General features: G+C 54.4%; 1 protein-coding gene and 1 long non-coding RNA gene across 2 annotated transcripts; both read left to right on the top strand.

Annotated features, from left to right (window-relative positions):
* The first annotated feature begins 6,838 nt into the window (after positions 1–6,838).
* Positions 6,839–14,683, top strand: KRT8 (keratin 8). Its single transcript, XM_045800979.2, has 9 exons — positions 6,839–7,290; positions 9,904–10,112; positions 10,727–10,787; positions 11,263–11,358; positions 11,927–12,091; positions 12,365–12,490; positions 13,290–13,510; positions 13,655–13,713; positions 14,251–14,683. The coding sequence occupies exons 1-9, from the start codon at positions 6,943–6,945 to the stop codon at positions 14,439–14,441; spliced, it is 1,476 nt and encodes a 491-aa protein (XP_045656935.2). The 5' UTR covers positions 6,839–6,942; the 3' UTR covers positions 14,442–14,683.
* Positions 14,684–16,364: 1,681 nt separating this feature from the next.
* Positions 16,365–19,406, top strand: LOC148107820 (uncharacterized). The gene is made up of 2 exons (XR_015721693.1): positions 16,365–16,686; positions 16,855–19,406. It is a non-coding gene; the product is annotated as an uncharacterized LOC148107820 (long non-coding RNA).
* The last annotated feature ends 6,082 nt before the right edge of the window (positions 19,407–25,488 follow it).

The following is a 25,488-nucleotide window of genomic DNA, read 5'->3' as shown; positions in this document are numbered from 1 at the left end:
AGATAGAGACAGCCAGCGAGAGAGGGAACACAAGCAGGGGGGATGGGAGAGGAAGAAGCAGGCTCACAGTGGAGAAACCTGATGTGGGGCTCGATCCCAGAACGCCAGGATCACGTCCTGAGCCGAAGGCAGACGCTCAACCGCTGTGCCACCCAGGCGCCCCCAGAAGACAGTCTCTTGACTGTTAATCCAACATACCACTTTCCTTGCTCCTTCTCACAACCGAGGAAGTATGATATAGTGGGGAGGAGGGGGAGAAAGAGTTTCCGCAAGTGTGACCTTGGCCATGTTTCTTTACCTCAACTGGTAAAAATGGTGATTATGACGTCTGCTTTTCTTATGAAGATTAAATGACTTACTGTTTGTAAGATCTTTTAAAAAATTATTTAAAGATTTTTATTTATGTATTTGAGAGAGAGTAAGAGCAAGGGAGATCACAGAGGGAGAGGGAGTAGACTCACCGCTGAGCAGGGAGCCCGACATGGGGCTCGATCCCAGGACCCTGAGATCATGACCTGAGCTGAAGACAGATCTTTAACCCACCGAGCCACCCAGGTGCCCCTGTAAGGCCTTAAAAAAAAAAAAAAGGAAAAAAAATTTATTTACTCATTTCAGTGGGGAGGGACAGGGAGAGAGGGAGAGAGATCTCATTCCCTGCTGAGCACAGAGCCTGAGACTGGGCTTGATCTCAGGACCCTGAGATCACGACCCGAGCCAAAATCAAGAGTTGAATCCTTGAGCCACCCAGGTGCCACTGTAAGGCCTTTTTTGTACCTTATAAGTATCATTATTAAAGTATTAGAGTAGGTGGCGTTAGGCATCTGTCTCTCCCAATGTACAGTGAAGGCCGTTCCGGACCCAGCTCTCTCAGAGCCTCCCCAGCACGTGTCCAGTATAGAGTCAGTAACCAAAGTACTGGATTCATGACTAAGGACTCTTAATGGTCACTTTTCAACAGAGACCTTCAGGATACACCTTGCCTTGGCCAAAGGAGGCTCCCACTTGTACCTAACTGGTGTGAAAGGAACCAAAAAGCTATCGTGGATACCCAGACTTTTTAGGCTGGTGCCTGATAAGCAAATGAATAGATGAATGAATGAATGGGTGAATAAAAGCAGGAGGAAATAAAGACCTTGGGTCCCTGCCCCTACTCCCCGCATTGGTCCTCAGGTTGCCCGGCAGGAAATTCAGAACAACGGATCTCTGGACAATAGCTCCATTGCCCAGCAGCCCAGGCCGGGATAATTCTCAGGGCTGGAGGGTAGGGGGTGGGCGTGGAAGCTGTAGCTGAGCCTCGGGTCCTGCTCTCTTTTTCCTCCCTCTCGCACTCCTGTCTGGTTACCTGAACCCACTCTTTGGGGAAACTTTTTTCCTGCAGTGGAGAGCTGTGGGGGGCCTGGGTGACTGCCTCCTTAGGGTGCCTCCAGGGACTCATCTTCTCTGGGAAGCATTCTCCCATGACTCCCTGCCTTCCACTCACTGCCCATTACTCAGGTCCCTGCCGTGAGTGGGCCCCTGTCAGGTCTTCTCTTAGTTTCTGTCTGTTTCCTTGGCCAGCACCGTGGAATGTCAAGCTCTGGGGACTGGCCGCTCTATTTTCCTTCTCGAGGAGTGGGCGTGTTATCCACTGAAGACAGGGATGTTATCCATTGAAGGAAGGATCCTGCAGTGATCTGAGTTTGGGCTTTGAGCTATTTTCTCTGGGGAGAGAAGAGTGTGCTGCTGGAGGTCTTGGTGGTGGGACCAGAGCTAAAGTCTTGTGTTCAGCCTTGGCTCAGTGGAGGAAGCTTTCAAAAAATCCAAATAGATTGCAGCCTGGACGATTTTGGTGGGCATGCTCTGGACAGACCTTGGGTTAAGCAGAAGGAGTCTAACCGGATCCTTCCCACCTCATCTTGACGGCCTAGCCAATGGCTGGCCTCTTCCAGCTCGATGTATGCGGAGATGAGGCTGTGAGGGTGTGAAGGTGGGCGGAAGACCTCATCATCTCCAGGCTGTTGGGTGTGGGAGTGCAGAACGAATGGTCCCAGGATGTCCCACTTGGGCACGTGGATGATTTTGAGCTGAAAACAATCAAGGCCCAAAAGACTCAGAAAGAAACTTCGACAGTCCCCCTAAACTGCCTAAAGAGTTTAGATAGAGGACCTGCTCCAAGAAGGGAGGGATCACCACAGATGATGGTATAATATGAACTCGGGGTGGGCGACAGGGAGGAGCTTAGCAAAGTCTGTACAAATTCCTCTCTGTGCCCCATTGTTTCCTTATGGCCCAGCAGACATTTAGTTACCAAATATTTACTCTTTTTACCTTCCCGTGAATTGCTTTCCTCCCCTTAGAAGTCCCAGACCCCTACAGCCTCCTCCTTAATTCAGGATGACATATACACCTCATTTTGCCCAGCTGTCTTTGGAATCTCTCACGTTTATGAGGATTCCCCGTACATAATTAAATTTGATTTCTCCTGTTCATGTGTCTCACGTCAATTTAATTCTTAGACCAGTCAGAAGAATCTCGAAGCATAAAGGGAAATTTTTCTTCTCTGACATGAATTTGTGTCTCTTTTCCTCCACAATGAGGCTTACCTTGCTGTCCTTTTCCCCATACTTGTTCTAATGTCTTTTTTTTTTTTTTTAAGTAGTCTCCACACCCAGCACGGAGCCCAACGTGGGTCTCAAACTCACAACCCTGAGATCAAGAACTGAGCTGAGATCAAGAGTCTGACACTCAACCGACTGAGCCACCCAGGTGCCCCATTGTCCTAGTAACTTCTAATCACACGTCCTATCAAAATCAAAGTTTCAATTCAGAGAACATTCCTGGATGTCTAATCTATGTGGAAAGCTCTATGGTGGTGGGACACGGATCAAAGTCTCACAGGGTGGGGAGGATTTGGAAGTTCTAGTCCAAACCCTTACCTGACCTAGGAACCCTCCCATGGTGAGCCTGGTGGACAGCTGGTAAGCAAGCCTTTGTCTCAGTACTTCTCAGGACAGAAGCTTGCACCCCTCTAGGCAGTCCTTTCCCATCCTAGCAGGCTTTAATCATCAGAGCCACCATTTATCATGAAGAAAAAGAGTCACCATTTATTGAACGTTGACCGTGACAGGTTTTAGCCTTGAGGTATCCAGCACAAAAATCAACAATCACATCACCGTATTATTCATGAGGTGGCTTACTGATGGGTGTTCCCACCATCTGCGGCTTCCTACTTAAACTAATTGTTTTCCTGCCTCCGTGCAAAACCCAGCTATTTCTATACCAACAATAAGATTCTAAATCGCCCATCTTTTCAAATGACTTCAGTGCTTTGGGAATACTGCCCTTGGGTACTGATGTAGGGGCAGGGAACCTCTTTACCTCTGGCATCTAAACAAAATCCCGCCCCCCCCATCTCTATGCTGGCCTACAGTCTCTGCTTTATCTATGTGGCTAATTTATGCTTTTGTGGCTTTTCTGGGTAACAGCTTTATTGACCTATAATTCATACACCACACAGTTCAGCCATTTAAAGTATACCATGCAATGGCTTTTAACATTTTCATGAGCTTCTGCAAACCACCATCCCATTTAGAATATTTTCATCTCCTCCAAAGGAATACCTGTGTGTTTTTTTTTTAAGATTTATTTATTTATTTGGGGGGGAGGGAGAGAGCCCATGAGTGAGGGGAAGGGCAGAGGGAGAGGGAGAGCCTCTCAAGCAGACTCCACTGAGTACCGAGCCGGATGCAGGGCTTGATCTCACAACCCATGAGATCACGATGTGAGCTGAAATCAAGAATCAGCTTAAGCGACTGAGCCACCCAGGTGCCGGAAGAAAACCTGTAGTTTTTAGCAATCACCTGCATCCTCCCCAGCCTGGAGCTGGTGAGGCAACCATGAATCCACTTTCTGTCTCTATGGATTTGTCTGTTCTGCACATGTCATCTAAATAGAATCATGCAGTATGTGCCCTTCTGTGACCGGCTTCCTCCACCTAACGCGGTGTTTCCATCCTCATTGTCGCCCTCGTCACTACTTCGTTCCTTCTTGTTGTGAATGACATTCACATTTTGCTTATCCATTCCTTTGTCAGTTGGTGGGCATTTGGGTTGTTTCTCTTCTGGTTCTTACGAAAAGCGCTGCTGTGAGTGTGGTGTCTCATGTCATCTGCCCTGATCCCCGAGAGGAGCTCTGTTCAGACCCTCTTTCCTGATGGCTGCAAGCCACGTGATGGTAGCGACTGCCCTGCCGAACCACCTCTGCCCCCAGCCTGACGCAGGTGCCCAGGGCCTCCTGGGGTCATTCTGCGAGATGCCATCCGAAGTCCTCTTTGCTCCTTCCGTTCTCTGGGAGGGGCAGTTTGGGGCAGAGTCATCTGGCTCTTCCGGTCACACAGTCACTGCAAACACTTTCCCTTTTGTTGGGCGGACACAGCGGCCAGAGTCAGCCTTACAAGGAGTTGTTCCTGTGGCTGCCCCAGGCTGCTTTTCTCTTCCTTCACCACTTGGCCCTAGTCCAGGGGCCTTTCCCTTCTGCCTCCACCATGGAATCCCAGGCAGGGGCATTGGAGAAGGCAGCTCAGGCCTTCTTTTGCACTGAGGCTGGCCTGGGGCATCCGGGGAGGGGTTGGCTGGGGTCTCTGGGCAACAGGGAGCTGACAAATGAGGTGCCCATACCTCTAGCCCTGATAGTTCGGGGCTGCTCCCAGGTCTGGGCCAGGTCTGAAAACCACAGGGGTCCTTGTAGCCCCCTTTGTCCTCACTTTAAACAAAAGGCACTCTTGGAACCGGGGAGCCAGGTGGGAGGTGGCGGAGGGGCTGAGATTTCAGGACTGGTTCTGGGTTGTTATTTAGTGCTCAGGACTTCAGGTACCATCTGTCCCTGCCCCCGCTGTCCCTTCCCATTCCCCCCTGATCTGCCTTGGGAGGCGAAGAAGGGGGGAAGCTGGTGTCCTCCCTCCTTGGGGCTGCCATACCTGTCTGACCAGCCCCTCCCTTTCTCTTTCCTGCTCTGTGTCCCAGCTTTGGCAGTGGGCCCGCATGCATGCCCTCCCTTTGGTCTCCGGAAGGAGCAGTCTGTCCACCTTGCTGGTGTGGGTGTTTGTTGGGGAGGGGGTGGCATGCATTCAACTCACTCTTTGGAATTAAGTATTGTTGGAAGGGGCTGGGACAGGGCCTGGTGCAAACAGGTACAAACTGGATTTCCCCCTGCCTGTTCAGCAAGTCAGAGGAGGCCAGAAGTCTGGGGAGAGTGGGGAGGAGGAAAGAGGGGAGGGGAGAAAGGAATGTGGTCTCTGTGTCCCCTCTGGGAGTCTCTGATTTGTCTTTGTGGAAGGGACAAGTGTGTCCTTGTGTGTGTGTATATGTGTGTTCGGTCTGAGTGGAACTCTTCTGTGTGTCTGTCTTTTTGGATTTATGTCTGTCCCCGAAGAGGGGGCTTCTGGGTCTTCCTGCACCTCTGAGTAGGGGTCTATGTGTCCGTCCTTCTGCAAGCCCGAGCGTGTCTGCTGAAGGCTGGGGAGGAGCCTGTGTATCTGCCCCCTGGCAGGCGGGCAGTCATGGTCACCCCCTGCCCTGGGTCGGGGGCTGTGTGCTGGGAGTCCCTCTCCTCCAAGGGACTCGAGCTGGGTGTCATCCAGTCCCAACTTCATGCCCTGCAGGATCTTTCTGAGATTCTAGTCCCAGTCATCAGGTAATTGCAGCCGGAATCTCTGCCTCAGGGGCCCACCTCCTTCCTGCCTTACACCCACAGCCTGCCCCACCCGGCCCGCCCAGGCCTGGGGTGCCGTGCACAGCTCCCCATTCTCCAGACTTCTGCAGGTGCGCGCTTTGCTGCAACCTGCTCTCTGACTCATTCTGATAATGGGTTCAGGGAGACAGGTGCGGGGACAATTCCTCCATCTCCTCCGGCCTGGGAAGAGAAAGAGGGTCCAGGTGGCTCCGGCTTGACTCACCATCAGCGCCCCCCACTCCACCCCCTCCCCACGGTGCTGCCTCCCTTCCCTTGATTCACCCACCGGATGCTGTGGGAACGACTCCTGCAAGGGGCAATTAACAGCGCAGCTTTCCTCTCTCCCGAGCTCCCCCATCTTTCTCTCTTTAGCCCTTGTTCTTCATTGTCTGTGCCCCGTAGTAAGGCCCACTGTGTCCAGCCTGGCCCCAGGAGTCCTGGGATCTTGGGAGGAGAGGAAGGCACTAGGTTGTGTCCAGGAAACATGCTCTGTTGTATCTCACTTTCTTGCCCCCACAGACGCAGGGGGAAGACAGCCAGTGTATATGTGTTCATTCATTCCACAATTATTCAGCCAGCTCCCCTTGGCACTGCGCCAGATGCTGAGGACACAGCAGGAACCGAGGAGAGACTAGGCAGAGGGCTGGCCTCAGGTTCGAGGATCTGGAGCTTAGATGCCCTGTCCTCCAGCCTGGGCAGAATTTCATAATCACTCGAAGTGGAGAGAAGAACAGGAGGTGGTGTCTTTGGGGTGTCAGTTACTCTGGGACCCCTTTCCTGCTATGCTTCCCAGTCCCTGCATTTATTTCCCCAAGGAGGGAAGGAGATGGGACGGAGGAGTAGGGCTGCAGTGGCTGGGTGACCCCCGCCAAGTCTCTTTGTTCCAGGAGGCTCCCTCCAGGCCAGACCTTCTCTCCAGTTTCACACTTCCAGAATCCCTTCTTTCTTGAGCCGGGGCAGGGTGAGCTAGGGTGGGCTCCTGGGTGGGAGCAGCTCTCTGCTGCCCCCACCTGAGTCCGGCCTGTAGGTGGCAGGTGTCGGGTTAGGCCCAGCCCCCTCAGGGCCTAGCCACTCAGGTACCTGTGGGATCCTCCCCTTGGGCTGGGCTCTCTTTTATAAAGGGCCTACCCTGGGGAACGGTTCCCACCTAGAAGCGGCTTCTCGGCTTCTTCTGCAACCTTGGTCAGGTTCAGCCTACTCGCTTCCACTCCAGCCTCCACTCCGGCCTCCACCATGTCCATCAGGGTGACCCAGAAGTCCTACAAGATGTCCAGCTCCGGCCCCCGGGCCTTCAGCAGCCGCTCCTACACGAGCGGGCCTGGCTCCCGCATCAGCTCCTCCGCCTTCTCCCGGGTGGGCGGCAGCGGCAGCAGCTTCCGGGGTGGCCTGAGCAGCAGCTTGAGTGTGGTCGGGGGCTACGGCGGGGCCGGGGGGCCGGGGGGCATCACGGCTGTCTCCGTGAACCAGAGCCTGCTGAGCCCCCTGAAGCTGGAGGTGGACCCCAACATCCAAGCTGTGCGCACCCAGGAGAAGGAGCAGATCAAGACCCTCAACAACAAGTTTGCCAACTTCATCGACAAGGTGAGGGCTTCCCCACCCCCCGCGGGGCGGGCAGTGCCCGGGGCTGGCCGAGGGTCCCGGCCTGTGTCTTGGTCGCCCTGGCTGTGGGCACGTCCCCAGCTCCCCACTGGTGACCTGCCGGCCCCACCCACCCTGGCAGCGCTCTCCCTTCCAACCATGACTCAGTCCTCCCATGCACGTTGGTTTGGGCCGGGGCAGCTAGGGGGAGAGGGTCCGGGCGGCTCCTGACTCTAAACCCTGAGGCTTCCTCCTTCACACATCACACCCCTACCCGAGTTCTGGCGGGTCTACGAAGCTTTCAGCCTGGAAGAGTCCTAGCTGTGCAGCTGTTGGCGGGGAGGGGGACGGGGAGGTCCCTCCTCTAGGTTAACCCTTCTCCCTGGCCCTGCCCCAAGGGCTCCCCAAAGGTGTCCCTCTGCCTTTTTTTTTTTTTCTTTAAGTTTAAATAGAGTTTGATAGGGTTGTAGAATTAGGAAGCGGGTGGCTTGACTCAGCGGGCAAATATTGATTGAGGCCTTTGGCATTCCAGGCCCTAAGTGTGGGGGCTCCGAGATGAGTCATCACCCGGCCCCTGCCCTGGGAACCCGGGGTGGGCGGGGCCGGGCGGGGCAGAGACTCGCCCCCCACCTTGGGGTGAGGGGCTAAGGCCCTCGGTCTCGGGGCGGCCCTCCCCTACCTGGGCAGCTCTTAGCTTCTGGGGGTGGGGTCGGGGTGAGGGGGGGCGCCAGGTGCTGGCTTCGGGAAAGCCTATCCAGGATTCAAAGTCTGCGGGCGTTGGACACCCCGCCCAGCTTTCTTGTCCTGTTCGGCCCGAGTTTATGGCCTCAAATAAGGCGTCTGTCCGCCAACGCCCCTCTCCCCACTCGGCCCTTGTTCCCTTTCACTGTTCCCACCCCGGCTCCGCCCCAGCCTGGCTCCGCATTCCCGAGGGCAGGCTCCGAGCCGGGTTTTGCAGCCCGGGTGGTGGCTGCCTCCGGGGCCCCAGGGGCCCCAGCGCTGCGGAGGATTGGGCCCCTCCCTGCTGACTGGCTCCTGCAGGCATTGTGGGAAGGGAAGGAGGCAAATCCTGGGGCAGAGTAGCGTCCTCAGGAATTGGAGTCCCCTAGGGACTCCCACCCCCACTTATGGAGGGCTCCCTGGCTCCTTGGCAAAAAGCACCCTTGACTTTACTCCTTGACAGCGTTTTGTTAGCTCTGGGGTCCTCACAGTGAGTCGTTAAGCACAGGCTCTGAGTCGGGATTCCTGGTTCTTCGGGCTGTGCTTGCCAAATCTGATTTCATCTATAAAATGGGCGTGAGAATCCCTAATTCAAAGAGATTTTGCCTATTCAAGCATATAATGTATGTAAAGAGCTTAGGAGTGCTTGGCCCATGTTAAGCAGTCCGTTAAGGCTAAATATTAAAATCATTTACTTTTTATAATTTTGGGGCAGAATGACCCGGGGAAGAAAAGGATTTGTAGAGAAGAATTTGTTGCATCTAGACTGCACCCTTCAGACTGTCTTCTCTTTTAAGTCCCTCAATTTAAAAAAAAGTGACGACTTTGGTAAGGACAATGCATTCCTGCTCTTGGAACCCTTCTATTATTCTTTCTTTTAAAAATTTCTTTTCTGGGGCCGCTGGCTGGCTCAGTGGGTGGAGTGTGTAATTCTTGATCTCAGAGTGGGTGAGTTTAAGCCCCATGTTGGCTGTAGAGATTACTTAAAAAATACAGTCTAAAAATAAATAAATGAACAAACAAACAAATAAATAATTCCTTTCTACCATGCCTTAGTTTCATCCTAAAATCTGGATTCCTTGAGCCCAAGGAACCCAGGACCTTTGTGTTTGGGGCAGGAGGAGAGGGCTGTGGATTCAAGGGTGGGGTGGGGTGGGGGTGGGGGAGACCTCTGCCTCCCTGGAGAAATCTCAGAGGGAGTGCCGTGGGGGAGGGGAGTGTTCAGTTTGCACACATGGGCCTAGTCTCTCTGCTCTTCTCTGGCTGCAAGTGACATCTGCACAGAGATAGGCTCCTGAAAGGGCCTGCCTGGGCTGCTCTAGGCCGCTGCAGGGTTGAGGAGACCCAGGCTCAGGGAGGGGAAGCAACTCAGAGTCGTGCAGCGCCGGTTAGTAGCAGCCTTTGGCTCAAACCTAGGTCTTCCGGCCAGTGCTCTCTGGGCCGAAGGGCTGAAGTTTCTCTGTGATCTGTAGGAGTGCCTCGAAGCCCCTCCATATAGTAATGATGACGACGATAATATTTGATGAGCCACTACATTCCTTCAATCTTATATAAAGTGTGAATCGAAACTTGGCTATTAATACACAGTCTAAGTAAACAAGACCTATTTGTTCTGCCAATACCCTTTCAACATCACTGTGCCAGCCCATCCATCCCTTCCGTCCACGCACTTGCCTGTCGTCCCCCTTCTCCCCCGCCCCCCAGCACGAGGGGGCCTTGGCTCCCTACTCCACTCACTACGCTGCCTCTTTCAGGCCGCTGGGGATCCTCCCAGAGCAGCTAACCAGCTCTCTGGGTTCTGGAAGTGGGTTAGAGGAAAAGACCGTGCTTGCTTCCCCTGCCACACTCCCGCCCGGGCCCGATGTGGACCTCCTTGCACGCTCTTCCCTCATGCAGGTGAGGCACCTGGAGCAGCAGAACAAAATTCTGGAGACCAAGTGGGGCCTCCTCCAGCAGCAGAAAACCGCCCGGAGCAACATAGACAACATGTTTGAGAACTACATCAACAACCTGCGGAGGCAGCTGGACACGCTGGGCCAGGAGAAGCTGAAGCTGGAGGTGGAGCTCGGCAACATGCAGGGGCTGGTGGAAGACTTCAAGAATAAGTGAGCCGCCCTCCTCCCCGCCGCCCCTCCCCGACTGACGTCCCCGGCCCCGCCTGAGACCTGGGGGCCCCCCTGCCTGCTGGGCCGGGCAGTCCTGTCTAAGGAGGGTGACCGGAGGACCAGGTGTTCCAGGACAGTCTAGCTTTATGCCCGTTGTCCAGGCATAGTTGTTAAGAGTGCCCACCCCCTTTCAATCTCAGAACTGTCCAGATTTGGACGACAAATTATATGTTAATACTTACATAGTAAATCTACGATGGGAAAGGCCTCCGTGGTATACTTCTGTTGGGCCTGTTTATTCCTTACCCTCGATTTCCAGCACACCCCAGAAGGTTCCGTCTGAGGTCTCATGTCAGTCCCCGCTGCTGAGCCTCTTCATGTGCCTGAGCCAACGTGTATTCATGGATTCGGAGAGGGGTGTCCTGCTGCAGGCTTCCCCACTGGCTGACGATAACCTGGGCTAGGGGTGGAGGGAGAGTGGCTGGTGGAGGCAGAAGGACCTCATATCCTGCATCTTCATGAACTGAATTTCCTAGATATTCTTGCCTCCCCAAATACTCAGGACAACCTCACCTTTGCCGTCATCCTCTGATTGTAAGTCTGTTCCTCACCAGATACGAGGAGGAGATCAAAGAGCGTGCAGACATGGAGAATGAATTTGTCCTCATCAAGAAGGTGAGGGAGCACCCCTCCCCACGAGACACAGGAGGCGGGGCTTAGAGACTTGGACTAAGGCTTTCTGGGTTCTGTCCCTAAATGTGTCCAAGGAATGGGGTATTTTGCTACCCCCTAGGCATACAGCGTAGAAAGACAGATAAGGACAGAGGGGTAGTTAGGTGCTTTTGGACAGAACTCTGGACATTGATGTTGGGACATGGTTAAGAAAATGGAGCAGAATTGGAGGTGTGGCCATGGAAGGCTTCCTGGAGGGGGAGAAGGAGGAGGAGGGCTGCAGGAGACAGAGGTAAATGTGTTTGGGCTGGGGATACAGGTGTGATGGGGCAGAGGCTGGGGGATCGGGCCGCAGAGTGAGGTGGGAAAGTCATTTAGTTAGAAGGTTCTATGTCTGGGCCACTGGGTGCCACTGGGTGCCCCGGGTGGCGGTCGTGTGTGGGCACTCAGCTGAGACCCCCCTTCCCCTCCCACCCAGGATGTGGACGAAGCTTACATGAACAAGGTAGAGCTGGAGTCCCGCCTGGAAGGGCTGACTGATGAGATCAACTTCCTAAGGCAGCTGTATGAAGAGGTACGTTCTTGGGGGCGGAAGACTGAGGGGCCGCCCCCGCCCCATCAGAGTCTCCTCCCAGCCCCCAGCATGCAGCAGACAGGGTATCACCACTGGATAACCCACCATGGCTGTTCTCCTGCGTGAGGGTGAGGGAGGGTTTATTACCCCATTTCACAGATGAGAAAACGGGCTCGGGAACAAAATAGCTTGTCCAAGGTCGTCATACACAGAGTGGTGACCCAGCTGCAGCTTGAACCTGCCCTGTCCCCGGAGCCTTTGTTCTGAGCTTTGGGCCTTGTAGCAAGCCCTTTAGGGGCTCAATGTTGGCAGCTGAGTGGGGAAGGGCTCTGCCCTTTGGGTCACTCACCTGGAGCCAGGTAGCCTTTTGTCCTTGCCTCCTTTTATCTGTACATCCCTCTGGGTTTTAGGCCTTTGACCCCTCGTCCTAGCCCTAGCTCCCACCTGCTACCCTCCTGTGTTGCTGGTCTCCCTGTCTTGTCCCTAAGGAAGTCTCTTCTGCCAAGGGGGCTCCTTGTGTGCAAGGACAGGGCCTCATACCCCCCCCCCCGCCGTCCCCCCTCCCCAGGAGATCCGTGAGCTGCAGTCCCAGATCTCAGACACGTCTGTGGTCCTGTCCATGGACAACAGCCGCTCCCTGGATCTGGACGGCATCATCGCTGAGGTCAAGACCCAGTACGAGGACATCGCTAACCGCAGCCGGGCCGAGGCCGAGGCCATGTACCAGATCAAGGTGGAGAGCAGGGTCGCTAGGCTGACCCCCCCCTCCGGCCGGTTCTGTGCCGTAGTACTTGAGGGGGGAGCAGGGTTTCAACCTAGCCCGCCTGCTGTGAGCTGGGCCTGCCGAGTGGGTGCTGGGGAGACGGGGATGTCCGTGTGTCTGGAGGTCTGGAAGAAGGCCAGCAGTGGCATGTGTGTGTGTGTGTATGTGTGGGGGGGGGAGGGGTGAGGTGAGACGAGCTGGGCACATGCCTCACTTCTGCCTCACACGGTGCTCTTCACACAGTATGAGGAGCTGCAGACGCTGGCCGGGAAGCACGGGGATGACCTCCGTCGCACGAAGACGGAGATTTCCGAGATGAATCGGAGCATCAGCCGACTCCAGGCTGAGATCGAGGCCCTCAAGAACCAGGTATGGGCTGGACTGGGCTGGGGCTGGGAGAGGATCCTTGCACCTGTCAAGGTGAGAGCAGACCATGCAGCAAGGAGTGAGGGGGCTGGGAGTCAGGAAAGGAATTCTAGACCAGACTTTCAGCTTCTTAGACTGCTCCCGGGAGGCCAAAGGGTGCTGAGGAGGTCCCTGGGGCCATGACAAGGGGCCACGGGGGGTGGGACAGATAGCTTAGGCTCCAGGATGGGTTCCCTTGAGCCTGCTTTATTTGATCTGTCTTACATATCAGGCTAAGGTCAGGTTCTAGTGCTTCACGGCAGTCTAGAGAGCAGAGATGTGGGGGCGCCTGGGTAGCGCAGTTGTTAAGTGTGCCTTTGGCTCAGGGTGTGATCCTGGCATTCTGGGATCGAGTCCCACATCGGGCTCCTCCGCTGGGAGCCTGCTTCTTCCTCTCCCACTCCCCCTGCTGTGTTCCCTCTCTCGCTGGCTGTCTCTGTCACATAAATAAATAAAATCTTAAAAAAAAAAAAAAAAAAAGAAAGCGGAGATGTGGTCCAGCTAGTTAACACTGGGGATGATGCCTCATGGTGTCCCGGTGAGGGTGACAAGTTTTTTAAAGGAAGTGCCTGGGAGCTGCCCTGATTTCCCTGTTCTGCTTCCTGAAGCCTATTGGTAGCATTTTCTTTGAGCTAGGTGGAGTTGGTTTGTCTAGGTCAGGGAGAGGCTCTGGTCCCCGATAGAGGGGAAAGGGAAGGTAGGTACCGGGGGAGGAGGCAACCAGACTCTGCTCTACCTGCTTACCTGTCCCCCTGCCCCACAGAGGGCTGCCCTGGAGGCTGCCATCGCGGATGCCGAGCAGCGCGGGGAGCTGGCCATTAAGGACGCCAATGCCAAGGTGGCCGAGCTGGAGGCCGCCCTGCAGCGAGCCAAGCAGGACATGGCCCGGCAGCTGCGCGAGTACCAGGAGCTCATGAACGTCAAGCTGGCCCTGGACATCGAGATCGCCACCTACCGCAAGCTGCTGGAGGGCGAGGAGAGCCGGTGGGTGTTGGGGTCTCTGACTGGCCCCGGTGCCCCAGCCCTGGGACCTGGCAGGGGTGGGGCAGGGGTGGGAATGGAGTCCTGTTGGCCTGGGACAGGGGCCGGGAGTTGCTTCTGATGTTCCGTGTATCCCCCGGGTTCTAGGCTGGAGTCTGGGATGCAGAATATGAGTATCCATACTAAGACCAGCAGTGGCTACTCAGGTGAGTGTCCCGGCCCGGGGCTGCAGGGCAGGAGGGCGGGGCCTTTTTACATGGCTCCTGTACATTTCCCCTTGCACAGGTGAGGGAGCTGGGCCCTCTTAGAGGTCTTGTCCAAGGTCACGTAACTAATTCAAAGCTCTGTCCTAGGGGCGCCTGGGTGGCTCAGTTGTTAAGCGTCTGCCTTTGGCTCAGGGCGTTATCCCAGGGTCTTGGGATCGAGCCCCATGTCGGGCTCCCTGCTCTGCTGGGAGCCTGCTTCTTCCTCTCCCACTTCCCCTGCTTGTGTTCCCTCTCTCACTGGCTGTCTCTCTCTCTGTCAAATAAATAAATAAAATCTTAAAAAAAAAAAAACAACACAAAAGAAACCAAAGCTCTGTCCTACCCTGCTCTTGGTTTTCCCCAGCCATCCTAAAATAATGAGCCAGGGCGATTCCCCAGCCCTGGGGATTCTCTAGGGAGTGGCAGGGAACAGGTGACATGGAGCCTGGTGTGTGCCTGGCCTTCTGTGCTCATAGGGCTGCTTCTGTCTCTGACCAGGTGGCCTGAGCTCGGCCTATGGGGGCCTCACAAGCCCTGGCCTCAACTATGGCCTGAGCTCCTTCCAGTCCAGCTTTGGCCCTGCTGGTTCCTTCAGCCGCAGCAGCTCCTCCAAGGCTGTGGTCGTGAAGAAGATCGAGACCCGTGATGGGAAGCTGGTGTCCGAGTCGTCTGATGTCCTGTCCAAGTGAACAACCACTGCCGTCCCTCCCAGCCTCCCGGCTCTTGTGGCTGCCATAGAGCCTTTGGGGGAAGGAGCTGTGCAGGGGAGCATCGGGAACAGGAAACCCAACTTAAGACTCAGCCCCAGTCCTCAGCCTACCCTTGAGGGGAGTCTACTGCCCTGGGTACCCCCTCTTGTCCATGTCCCCAACTACAAGCCAATTCAAGTGTCTTTTCTCAAATAAAGCCTCAGCTGGCCCTGCCAATCCCACTTGCTGTGTGCAGCCCTTGTCCGTGGGGTGGGGGAGAGGGGGTCAGGAGGCCTCTCCTGGGACTCAGAAGCTGGGGCGGGGGGAGTGGCTAGGAAGTGAGGGGGGGCACTGGGGAGGAAAGTCTGACCTTCTCCAGGCTGTTCCCGGAGAGACTTCTTTGCTGAAAGCCAATGACACCTTGGTCATTAGTGTGCTCTTCAATACCCAGTTTCATTTTCTCTGTGCAACAAACCGTTTGAGGCAGGCAGGCGGGCTTTGGATGCTATTATCAGGACAGAGTTCAGTTTCCTTTCTGTAGACCTCGTAGGACTGCTTGCACGTGGGGCTGAGTAATTGGCCCAGCAGGAGAGAGGAAGCTCTGGCATTTATACTCTGCGGTTCCTAAGCCTCTCTTCCTCCCCAGCCAGGCGCATGGCATTTCCTTGGTGGCCACAGATGTCTTTTTACCATCTCCATTCCTTTGCAGCTGGGGAGCAAGGAATCCCAGGCTTCCTCTCCCTTCAGAAGCCCAGAGTCCATTCATAGCAATTGGACGTGTCACACCCACAATTTCTAGAAACCAAGATAGTATAGGACTCGGCATTGATAAGCTGGCCTGTTCCACTGACGGTTGCACCCATCTAACACTGATCCTTGCCACTCATTTCCACCCTTTGACACGCGGTGTTTATAAATATTTTAAAGATTGATTTATTTGAGAGAGAGAGAGCAAGCTCGAGTAGGAGGGCAGAGGGGGAGGGAGAGAGAATCTCCAGCAGACTCACGCAGGGCTCGATCTCACGACCCTGGGATCATGACCTGAGCTGAAACCAAGAGTCGGATGCCTGACTGCACCACCCAGGCGCCCCTACCCGCAGTGTTTCTATTACACACACAGCTGAGTGTGGGAAGGGTGTGTACATTCTGTGTTTGCACGTGGAGGGTGTGCTGTGCTGATATGGGTGTGTATATGTTCGGTGAAGTGTGTGAAGGGGCTTGCCCATCTTTGCTGAAACTGTAGCTTCCGCGGTCTAGGGCAGGGCCAGAGGTTTAGGACACACCTGGGTGGGACAGGCCATCCCTGGCCGGCGGCTGCACCGCCACCACCACGGGCTTCCAGGCAGACACGCGGACCCCTTCGCGGACCCCCGGACCCCTTCGCGCTGGGCTAAGTTTGGACCAGCCCTTATTGAGTTCTGACTTTCCGAAGCACCGAGGGAGCGTAAAATACATGCAGAGAGTACCGTTGTGGGGACAGCATGCGGCAGGAAGCTCCCCAGTTCTGGCCCTGCGGTAGGGTCTCAGAGCTCCTCTCCCCAGATCCCTGGCTTCCCAGCCTCTGGGTTCCCTGGATATCTCCCGGGCCACCGATCTCAAGGGAGCTGCTTCCGGACTGACCCCAGACCTACTTTCCCAGCTGTCCCAGGGCTCGGCCCAGAGTTCTGGACTCTGTCACAGTAAAGGACTTCCCTCTTCCACGATCAAACTAGGCACCCTTATTTAGAACATCATTATCTCTCTGATTATTTTGGCAACAGCTTGAAGTAAGAAATTCATTTTTATCACAACCTACAGCCTAACCAGCCTTCGGTTCCTGTGAGCGGGACCTCCTGCCCCCTGAGGCCCCAAGTCAATATTTTAAATTGTGCCCCACCCAATCCTCCCTGAAGCCAGCCACCTGTCTTATCAGGCCCTGCCCCCACGCGGTGGGCACGCCGGGGGCAGCCAAGGGCCCCACCAATAGCCTCCTGGCGTTGCCACACCCCAGGTGTTTGCTCAGGGAAAGGCAGGAAAGCTCCCAGGAGAACTCCCTCCCTCGCCCGCCTTCCTTTCCAGGTTACCGTGTACCTACTATGTGATCAAGGACACTCAGCGCTCAGGGGACACCAAATACAAGAGCCGGCCACCCAGTTCTCATTCAGACGACACCGAGGGAGGACGGAAGCTAACATTTCTTCAATACCTCCCTGATGGCAGATTGCGGCTTCATCACATTGCAGCCTCCCCTGATCCTGTGGGGCGGGTAAGAAAACCCCCATTCTATGCACGGAGACTTTGCCTGAGGTTACCCCGTAAGTGACGGAAGTGGTGTCCCACGCTTGGGTCGGGGCTTTTGGACAATACTAGGTCTTTATCATCTGTACAGCATACACAGCTGAACAATTTTAAGCTTGTTTTTGTTTTCTAATAGATGATGTCCCCTGCACACAGTTCTAAGGGACCTCCTTCTCCACCAGCTACCCAGCTTCTCTCCCAGAGGGCCACTAACGTGACCTGTTTCCTATAATTCATTTCAGGTAGAGTTGCGGCATATACCGTCCCTTAGGTATGTACACGCATACAGGTATGCTTTTCACGAAGGGCGTTGTCCCATATGTGCTTTGGCATTCACTCCAAATCTGTTCCATAGTAGGCGTCAATTGCTGCCTCTTGCTTTTTCAAAGCCTCATAATATTCCACTTACAGAGGAGCTGCTGTATATGTATATATGTACGTAAGTAAGTAAGTAAGCAAGGAAGCTTCAACGTACACCCAATGTGCGGCTTGAACTCACAACCCCGAGACCAAGAACCCCATGCTCTACTCACTGAGCCAGCCAAGCGCCCCATATTGAAAAAAAAAATTGTTTTTTATTACTTTTTAAATTTTAATTCCAGGACAAAGTGTCACAATTTATTTTTTTATTTTTTATTTATTTATTTACTTATTTTTTTGAAAAAAACTATGCTTTATTTATTTATTTATTTTTAAAGATTTTATTTATTTATTTGACAGAGAGAGAGACAGCCAGCGAGAGAGGGAACACAAGCAGGGGGAGTGGGAGAGGAAGAAGCAGGCTCCCAGCGGAGGAGCCTGATGTGGGGCTCGATCCCAGAACGCCGGGATCACGCCCTGAGCCGAAGGCAGACGCTCAACGACTGAGCCACCCGGGCGCCCCAAGTGTCACAATTTCTGTAGCCAATCCTCAGTTGGTGGGTCTTTTTAATCTTCTGCTATGTCAGCAAAGTTGCAGTTAATAAGCTTGGGTCCGTGGCATATCGTACCTGGTGAGGATATCTGAAAAATTCCTGGAATTGCTGAGTCAAAGTAGATGTACATTTAAATTTTTGATTGGTATTAGAAAAGAAACTTGTTTTCTTAATGGGACTGAATTTTAGTTTTCTAGGAAATCTATGGGTGTAGAAGGCCCATGTTTGACCGTTCCGGATAAATCAGGCGTTGTTCCTCACCGCTCACCCCCCTGGGAACAAAATAATGAGTTTTCCAAGCATTTGTGGGCCACTCTTCATACATTGTCATTTTAAGGGTTTGCTCTGCCCGCCCAAGGTGACTGACCTGGGCAAGGATGGCCGGTAATCGCCTCTGCTGGGGGAGTCTGAAGTAGGCTCAGGATGAGGCCAGACAGACCATAGTGTAAGGTGGTGGGAAGGGAGGAGGCTGCTGGGAACTGTAGCCTGCGAGGAAGGGAAGGGAGGCAGAGGGATCAGCAAGGCGGAACGCGGTTGGTGGCCCCAGGGCCGGCCACTCTACCGCTTCTTTGCATATCCTGGTGGGTGTTAGCCGCTGTGTCTACCTAGCAGCCCTTCCCCCTTCTGGTGACAGAACTCTGCCCCCCACCTGGCCACTCCCCCTGCGTCCCCTTTCTTTTCAGGGACTGTCCTTTCCAGCTGCAGCCTGTGTTTCTGGTGGGCCTGCCAGTCACCGCGCCTCTTCTCTGGGCCCTCAGGAGTGGAGGAGCCGGCCTGGCCAATCAGAGAACACAGCCTTTGTTCCTTTCCTGCTGGGGTAGAACGGAAGTGCAGTCAAAGGCAGAAAGTGCTTCAAAGATTTGTGCTTACCTTCCCACCTGCCGTATAGAACATTCCCTGCCTCACAGAAGATTCCAGGTGCCCCTGGCTAGAGTGCTCCTTTAAAGGTACAAATCAGGCTTGGTTACTCTCCTGCTCGCAGCCCCTCATGTTGACACGCAGGACAAGGCCCCACGTCCTGCCCTGGCCCACCGTTTGGGCCGCCTCGGCCTCTGCCTGCTCCTCGCGCATCCTCCTGGACACTCTCTCCTGGGTTCTCTTTGATTCTGTGGTGCGGGCTTTCCAGAGCTTGGTTCCCATCACATTTCCTTCTCCTCGGGCCTGTGCACACGCTGTTCTGTCTTCTTGGAACACGGTGCTTTTCTGTGCACTCTTAGGAGTTCCCATTGTTCTTCACAGTGCCCGCAGTGCGGCTTCCACGGGAAAGCCTTCTAGATACCACAGGCTGGGTCTTTCCTTCTTCCTTTCTTTCCTTTCCTCCCTTCCTTCCTTTTTCTCTCTTTCTTTCTTTCTCTCTCTCTTTCTTTCTTTCTTTCTTTCTTTCTTTCTTTCTTTCTTTCTTTCTTTCTTTCTTTCATTTATTTATGTTTTTAAGTACTCTCTATACCCAACATGGGGCTTGAACTCACGGCCCTAAGACCTAGAGTCACATGCTCTTTTGACTGAGCCAGCCAGGCCCGCCCAGGATGGGCTATGTCTCTAATAAGTTCTCAAAGTATCCTGTAGTTTTCCCCTGCAGAATGTAACCATCTGTTCATCTGTAATGGTATCTTATTCACGTGAGCCATGCCGCATAGACTGTAAGCGCCATGGGGGCAGGACCCAGCGCACCTGCCTAGTTCTTCGTGACCTTCAGTACCCAGCAGAGCGAGGCACATAGTAGGTGGTCAGGAAAAAAATTACTAAAGAAGAGAATAAACGAGCCATTTCTGTATGGATGGTCATTTATTTTTTTATTTGTTTTCTACTATTTCAAGCCTTTAAAATCCCCTCCTTGGGGGCGCCGGGCGGGCTCAGTCAGAGGAGCACCTGACTCCTGGTCTCACGGTTGTGAGTTCAAGCCCCACGCTGGGTATAGAGACTACCTAAAAATAAAATCTAAAAAAACAAAAAACAAAACCCAAACAAAAAAAACCCTCCTTCATTTTGGGGAAAACAGATCAAATCGTCCATGCCTAGTTCAGAAACTGCTGATGTATTGGTCTTTTATTTATTATTTTATTTTATTTTTTATTTATTTTTTTTAAACCATGGTCTTTTTTTTTTTTTAAGATTTTATTTATTTATTCGACAGAGATAGAGACAGCCAGCGAGAGAAGGAACACAGGCAGGGGGAGTGGGAGAGGAAGAAGCAGGCTCATAGCAGAGGAGCCTGATGTGGGGCTCGATCCCATAACGCTGGGATCACGCCCTGAGCTGAAGGCAGATGCTTAACCGCTGTGCCACCCAGGTGCCCCTATTTTATTTTTTAAAACAGATTTATTTGTTTATTTGAGAGAGACAGAGAGCCTACGAGCGGGAGGGGCAGAGGGAGAGGGAGAGAGAGAAGCAGACTTTCCGCTGAGCACAGAGCCTGATTCAGGGATCCATCTCAGACCCTGAGATCAAAACCAAGAGTCAGACGCTTAACCAACTGTGCCCCCCAGGCGCCCCTGTATTGGTCTTTGAAAGCGTCTCCCTGCGCAGTGGCTTTGGCCCCACAGCAGCAATCCGGCCTGTTATAAGTGCCTGGGGAAGGGGGAGGGCAGATTCGGGGCCAGGCTTGGCGTAAATGTGCCTAGCAGTGTGTGGTTGGTGCCCCGAGGGTGGGGACAGGAGTGGCAGGAGCGAATCCACAGACACCTAAGACAGGGTCCTGGGCCTCAAGCTACTTCCAGCCTGCCTGGGAAAACCATGCAAAACCAGAAAAGCCAACTTCCCTTTTGCTCATTCAGTCATGGCACCTGGCGTGAGGCAGACACTGTCGGGCACGGGGTGGAAGACGACTGGACGTTTGGCACCTGGCAAGGTGAGGAGTCGCTGAGCGTGATGGACTCAGTGGTGACTTAGGGCGGCATCGACTGTTGGTGGTCCCCAATTCTTGTTCTCCCCCGCTTTCCTCAGTAATTAGAACGCCACTTGTAGTTGGGCACATGACTACTTGGAATAAAGACTGCATACTTCTCCTGTCCTTGCAGTTAACCGTGGTCATGTGACAAAGGGCTAGAAGAGGAAGGGGACGGTGCGACTTCTGGGAGGTGTCCTCAAAGGGAGAGAGTGTGAGCCGCTTCTTTCCCCCCTTCTTTCTGCTGACATGAATGTGTATGGAATGGCTGTAGTTCAGCAGCTATCTTGGACCATGAGGCGCCCTGGGGAACGAAAGCCATCCTTGGCAGAGTGAAGGAGAGATGAGACGTGGTCCATGCACCAGGGGATGCCACACTAGCCTTGGACAGATTATTTCCATGTCTGGAAATTGGGAGAGAAACAATCTTCCATCTGCACTGAGCCACCGTCATTCTGGGTCTTGCTATTACTCTTAGTTGAAGCCAATCTTCATATAGTCTCAGGGGCAGAGCTGCCAGAGGAGCCCAGAAGATGAGCAGAGAGTGCTGACTGAGGTAAGCACCCTGGCTTCCAGCCCCATCTTGCCCTTGACTTGCTCTGGGATGTTTGGAAAATCTCTCGCTTCTCGGGCCTTGGTCCCTCTTGAACCGAGCTATTGGACTCTGTGCTCACCAAGATAGTTTCTCCCCCTGCCATTTTATCTTCTGGATGTTTTGATGAGTCCTGGAAGCCCGGCATGCTGAGCTGAGAGAGACGTACGTGACCCCACCAGCAGTGGTGTCACTGGAGAACTTTGCTGGTGGGGAGCAGGGACAGGAACTGGTGGGGAAGGTGCTTTAGGAAGAGGAAGCTGGCGTCTCCTGGTAGGGACGCGTGGCTGAATCCATCGCGGGGCTGGGTGCTGGGGGAATGTCAGAAGACCAGCTCTGCCGCGCACACGGTCTGTGACTGTGAGCATGCTGCCTCCCCTTGCCAGCGACATGGGGACAATCCACGCTGTCCCAGGGCGGTTAAGCGGGAGCGCAGTACTGTATGTGAAGAGCTGTGTGGACCGTAGATGGGCGATGCTTGCCCTTTCCCTCAGGAGCCCGTTCAGGACGAATTCTCCCTCCGTCTTCCCTTCTGTGTCTGTGGCTCACCCCAGGGCACCCACTCCCCATCAGACTGGGGGGGGGGCTCGGGAAGCTGCGAGGGCTGGCGTTAAGGCAGAGGGGTCCTCAGGCACCTGCCCTCTCTGGCCCCTCCCCCCCCCCAGCTTTTTCTTCCTCTTACAGGTGTCAAAGTGCTGACCCCACCTCGCCTGCTTCTCTGTGAGGAAGGTTCACTTCTCATTCTATAGGTGAGGGACAAGGTCTGAGGCCCTGGGAGGAGAAGTCATGCTCTTGGGGTTGCCTGGCTTTTGGGGGCAGAGTGTGGACTGGAAAAAAGGAGTCTAAGCCTGAAGCTTTTCCCAGATTATTTGACCTGCCCAGGCCCTTTGAACCTAGGAGAAATTTGTGGAATTAGAGGAGAGAACGGAGCAGTGGGCCAGGCGGGTGCACACGCCACCTGGTGGGGGAAAGGGAGAAGGGCAGTACAGCTTTAGTCACCTTGGGGCCCATGGGTCACTTCACCCAGGCTTCGGGTGTCCCCTGGTGGGCATTATGGGGAGTGCCCAGCTGATCGCCTTTCCCACCAAAGCCAGCTTCTGGCTTCTGGATGGTTCCCCTGACACTTCCTCTCCTTCTGGCTACCGGCCTACCTGTGGGGCTTATTGGAACTGTTAGAATGTGAGCAACTTGGAGATTTTTTTTTTTTTTTTTTTTGGTTTAGGAGGTTAAAATTCAAATGCCCAAGGGGCCAGGCAGCTAAAGTAAAGCAGGAAAGTTGGCGTGGGGCGAGAAACTGGATAGTCACCCTCCGTTGGCACATAAAACATGTTGGGATAGTCTTGCCTTCACAAAAAATTAGCTTTCCCACGGTCTTTTTTGAAACATGCCAGCCTTCCATCCTCCCACTGCAGACTGAAAGAGACGCTCAGGGACAGTTTACTTTCCTTTTCTCTGTCTCATCTGTTCTCATTTTCTCATCCTTTTCTCCATTTCATCTGTATTAGAAGACGGCGCCCGTACAGTAATGGCAGCTGACACTCGGTCTCACGGTAGGGACAGTAAAAGGGCGTGGTGAGCACACCGGCAAAGTAGAGCCACTTAGAACACCTGGGGCCGAGGCAGCCCTGCCAGGGGTTTTAGCAGCCCTGCTCTGTTACCTACGGGCTGTGCTCTGCACCCCCGCTGAGGAGCCCAAGGGGCCAAAGGAGTGTGCCTACCCACAGAGCCTGTTTCTCCCTGTCCTGTCCAGTCGTCCCTGGAGCTGCTTGGGTTTCTTCCCCGGATCCCACCTCTTTGCACCTAGTCCTGGCTGAGCGATGGCTGATGTGGGGGCTGGGGAGTCTCTAGAGCCGCCCCGTCCCGTCAGGCAGCTGCTGGCCACGTGTGGCCGAGGACTCTGAATGTGGCTAGTCTGAATTGAGATGTGTCATGACTATAAAACACACATCAGATCTTCAAGACAGTAGGAGAAAAGATGAACATAAAATAAGAATAATTTTAAATACTGATTATGTGTTGAAACAATATTTTGCATATATTGGGTTAAATATACTATTCAAATTCATTCTATTTCTTTTTACTTTATGAATGTGGCTACTAGGAAACTAAAAACTGTACGTGGTTTGCACTTGTAGCTCACACTGTATTCCTGCTGGGTTGGTACAGTTGGCCCTTGGAAGAGTGGTCCTGGTATTCATGGAGGCCCCTCCAAGTGTGGGACGAAGTAAGGGATGGAGCTGGGTCAGAAGGGGAGGGGAGCTGTGGGCCTCCTTTTGCACCCTTCTGTGCTTGCCCATATGGGGCCGGACCCAGGGCAGCCTCTTCACTCAGCACCCCCCCCCCCCCCCCCCCCCGCTGCTGTAGACAAGCAAGGTCTAAACTTTCATCCAGAGTTTCCAGAACTTTCAACTTTGCGACAAATTGGAAATCTGAATTTTTACATGAAATCTGATTTTTTGGTGTTGACGGCTAATTCAAATGTTTAGAAAAAACACTCTCCTGGCCAAGATCGCACAAGCCAGGGAAAGCATATCTTTGGGCTCTGGTTCAAAGTAGGGAGACTGAGGTCAGAGAGACGAAGTTTGAATTGGTTCCCACAGCGAGGGAGCACACACCACCATGCAAGGGACTGAGGGAAGGTGATAAAAGGAGCTGTAAAATCTCCAACACCAGCATCCGTCCCCATGTACCAGACTTTGAGAGTCCAGTATCGGTGTCAGACGCCAGTGCAGTGGTGGGGACCCGAGGGACACAGAAAGCCTGAAGCCTGCTGCTCAGCCTGTGTGGACCTCGCAGGCCTGGGCCCTAAGACTGAGCCATCGGAGCGGGGAAGTTGGATTTGAGCCACTAGAAGTACTTCAGATGTCCACTGGGGGGCAGCAGAGGAGCAGGGAGAAGCAGCTCCACGCCCGCTTTGGAGCAGAGGGGGCAGGACGGCTTCTTCCTCCCCATTCCAGGAGCCAGACCCGGGAGGCCCCTGGGTTGCAGGCCACCACAAGACCACAGGGCGTTTTCGCGCAGATCAGAGGAATCTCCCAACCTCCTGGGGGATACAGCCTTGAGTGGAGCTTGGGGTGGATTTCAGTCCCCATCCACCTGTGCCTTACACACCTGAACCCAGGGGCCAATGCTGTGGTGGTGGGAAGCTGGGGGCACCCAGGAGCTGAGTGGGGCAGTCCTATTCCTGCAGGGGTGTGTCGCCGGCTACAGGGTGCTGGAAGTTTGAGTTCCGGGAGAGAGGTGGCAGGGGCTCCCCTAGAGGGCGCCATCGTGCCAGGTACCGGTCCGCCCGCTCCCATCTTTCCAGCAGGTGGCAGGCTCCCCGCTCCAAGGGTGGGAGGACTATGCTGAGGAAGGGCCGGCAGGTGAAGCTGGGGACGGGACCCGGGAGGATGTGCACAGCAGGTGTCAGAGGGGGGTTCTTGGCTCTGGAAGAAGGGACACCTGCGTCATGAGAACACAGCTGGCACTGCGGGTCAGCAGCACAGAGGCCCCGTACTCTGTTGTTGTGGAGGCTCTGAGAGGGAAGTCACTGAGGGTCTCGGCACAGCCAGGGCTAGAACTCGGGTGTCCATGCCCCGTCAGTGCTCCCGTTTCCACAGCACTCCGGGTTGATTCTGATCATGTCACACCCTGGCTAAACCCCTTCCTGGGAGAAAACCAAGCCCCTGAGCTTGGCACTCAAGGCCCTGTCTGACCTGGCTGAAGACCACCTCTGCAGCCACACCCCCCACTCTTCCCCCTGGACCCCACCCCACCCCCGCTCGCCGCTGAGCTCCTTGCAGGTCCCTGGAAGAAGCCACCTGGCACCTCCCGGTCTTAGTGGACCCTCTCCCCCTGCCCGCAGTGTGTGTCTCCTGTCTGGCCCGTCGGTCAGTCCTCCCCGGCCCCCCACTCTCCCCAAGGCTGGGCTCCCTCACTGCCCTGTACTGCCCTGCAGGCCCCTTTCCACTGGGTCGCAGCTTCCCCAACAGACGGTGACGTTGGGGAAGGCCAAGTCTGCCTGGAACGCATCGTGTAGCCCCGTGCCTGGCGCAGAGCAAGTGGTTGGAATATCTGTTGTTTAGATGAAAGGGAGGCCTGCCCACATCCCTGGTCCTGCCAGCTGCAGCCTCGCTGGCCCAGAGGGAAAACGGGGCGGGGGGAGGGGGGAGAGGGCAGGCGTGTGTGTGTGTGCGCCCGTGTGTGAGCACGCACGTCTGTGGTGAGCCCTGGGACAGAGGGCCTCGGGCAGCAGCGATAAGGACTACTTATGGGGGCGGTTGTCCGGGCACAGGCGCAGACAGGCGCAGACAGACCGGGTCAACCTGGAAAGACAGCGCTCTGTGCACAGCGGGGGATTTCCTTTTCAGACAACGTTTTCACTGAAGTGTACCATAC

Source organism: Ursus americanus, chromosome 25 (genome assembly GCF_024610735.1).
Source record: "Ursus americanus isolate L20-20 chromosome 25, mUrsAme1.1.p, whole genome shotgun sequence".
NCBI lineage: Eukaryota > Metazoa > Chordata > Mammalia > Carnivora > Ursidae > Ursus > Ursus americanus.
This window is presented reverse-complemented; position numbering and strand designations above follow the sequence as displayed.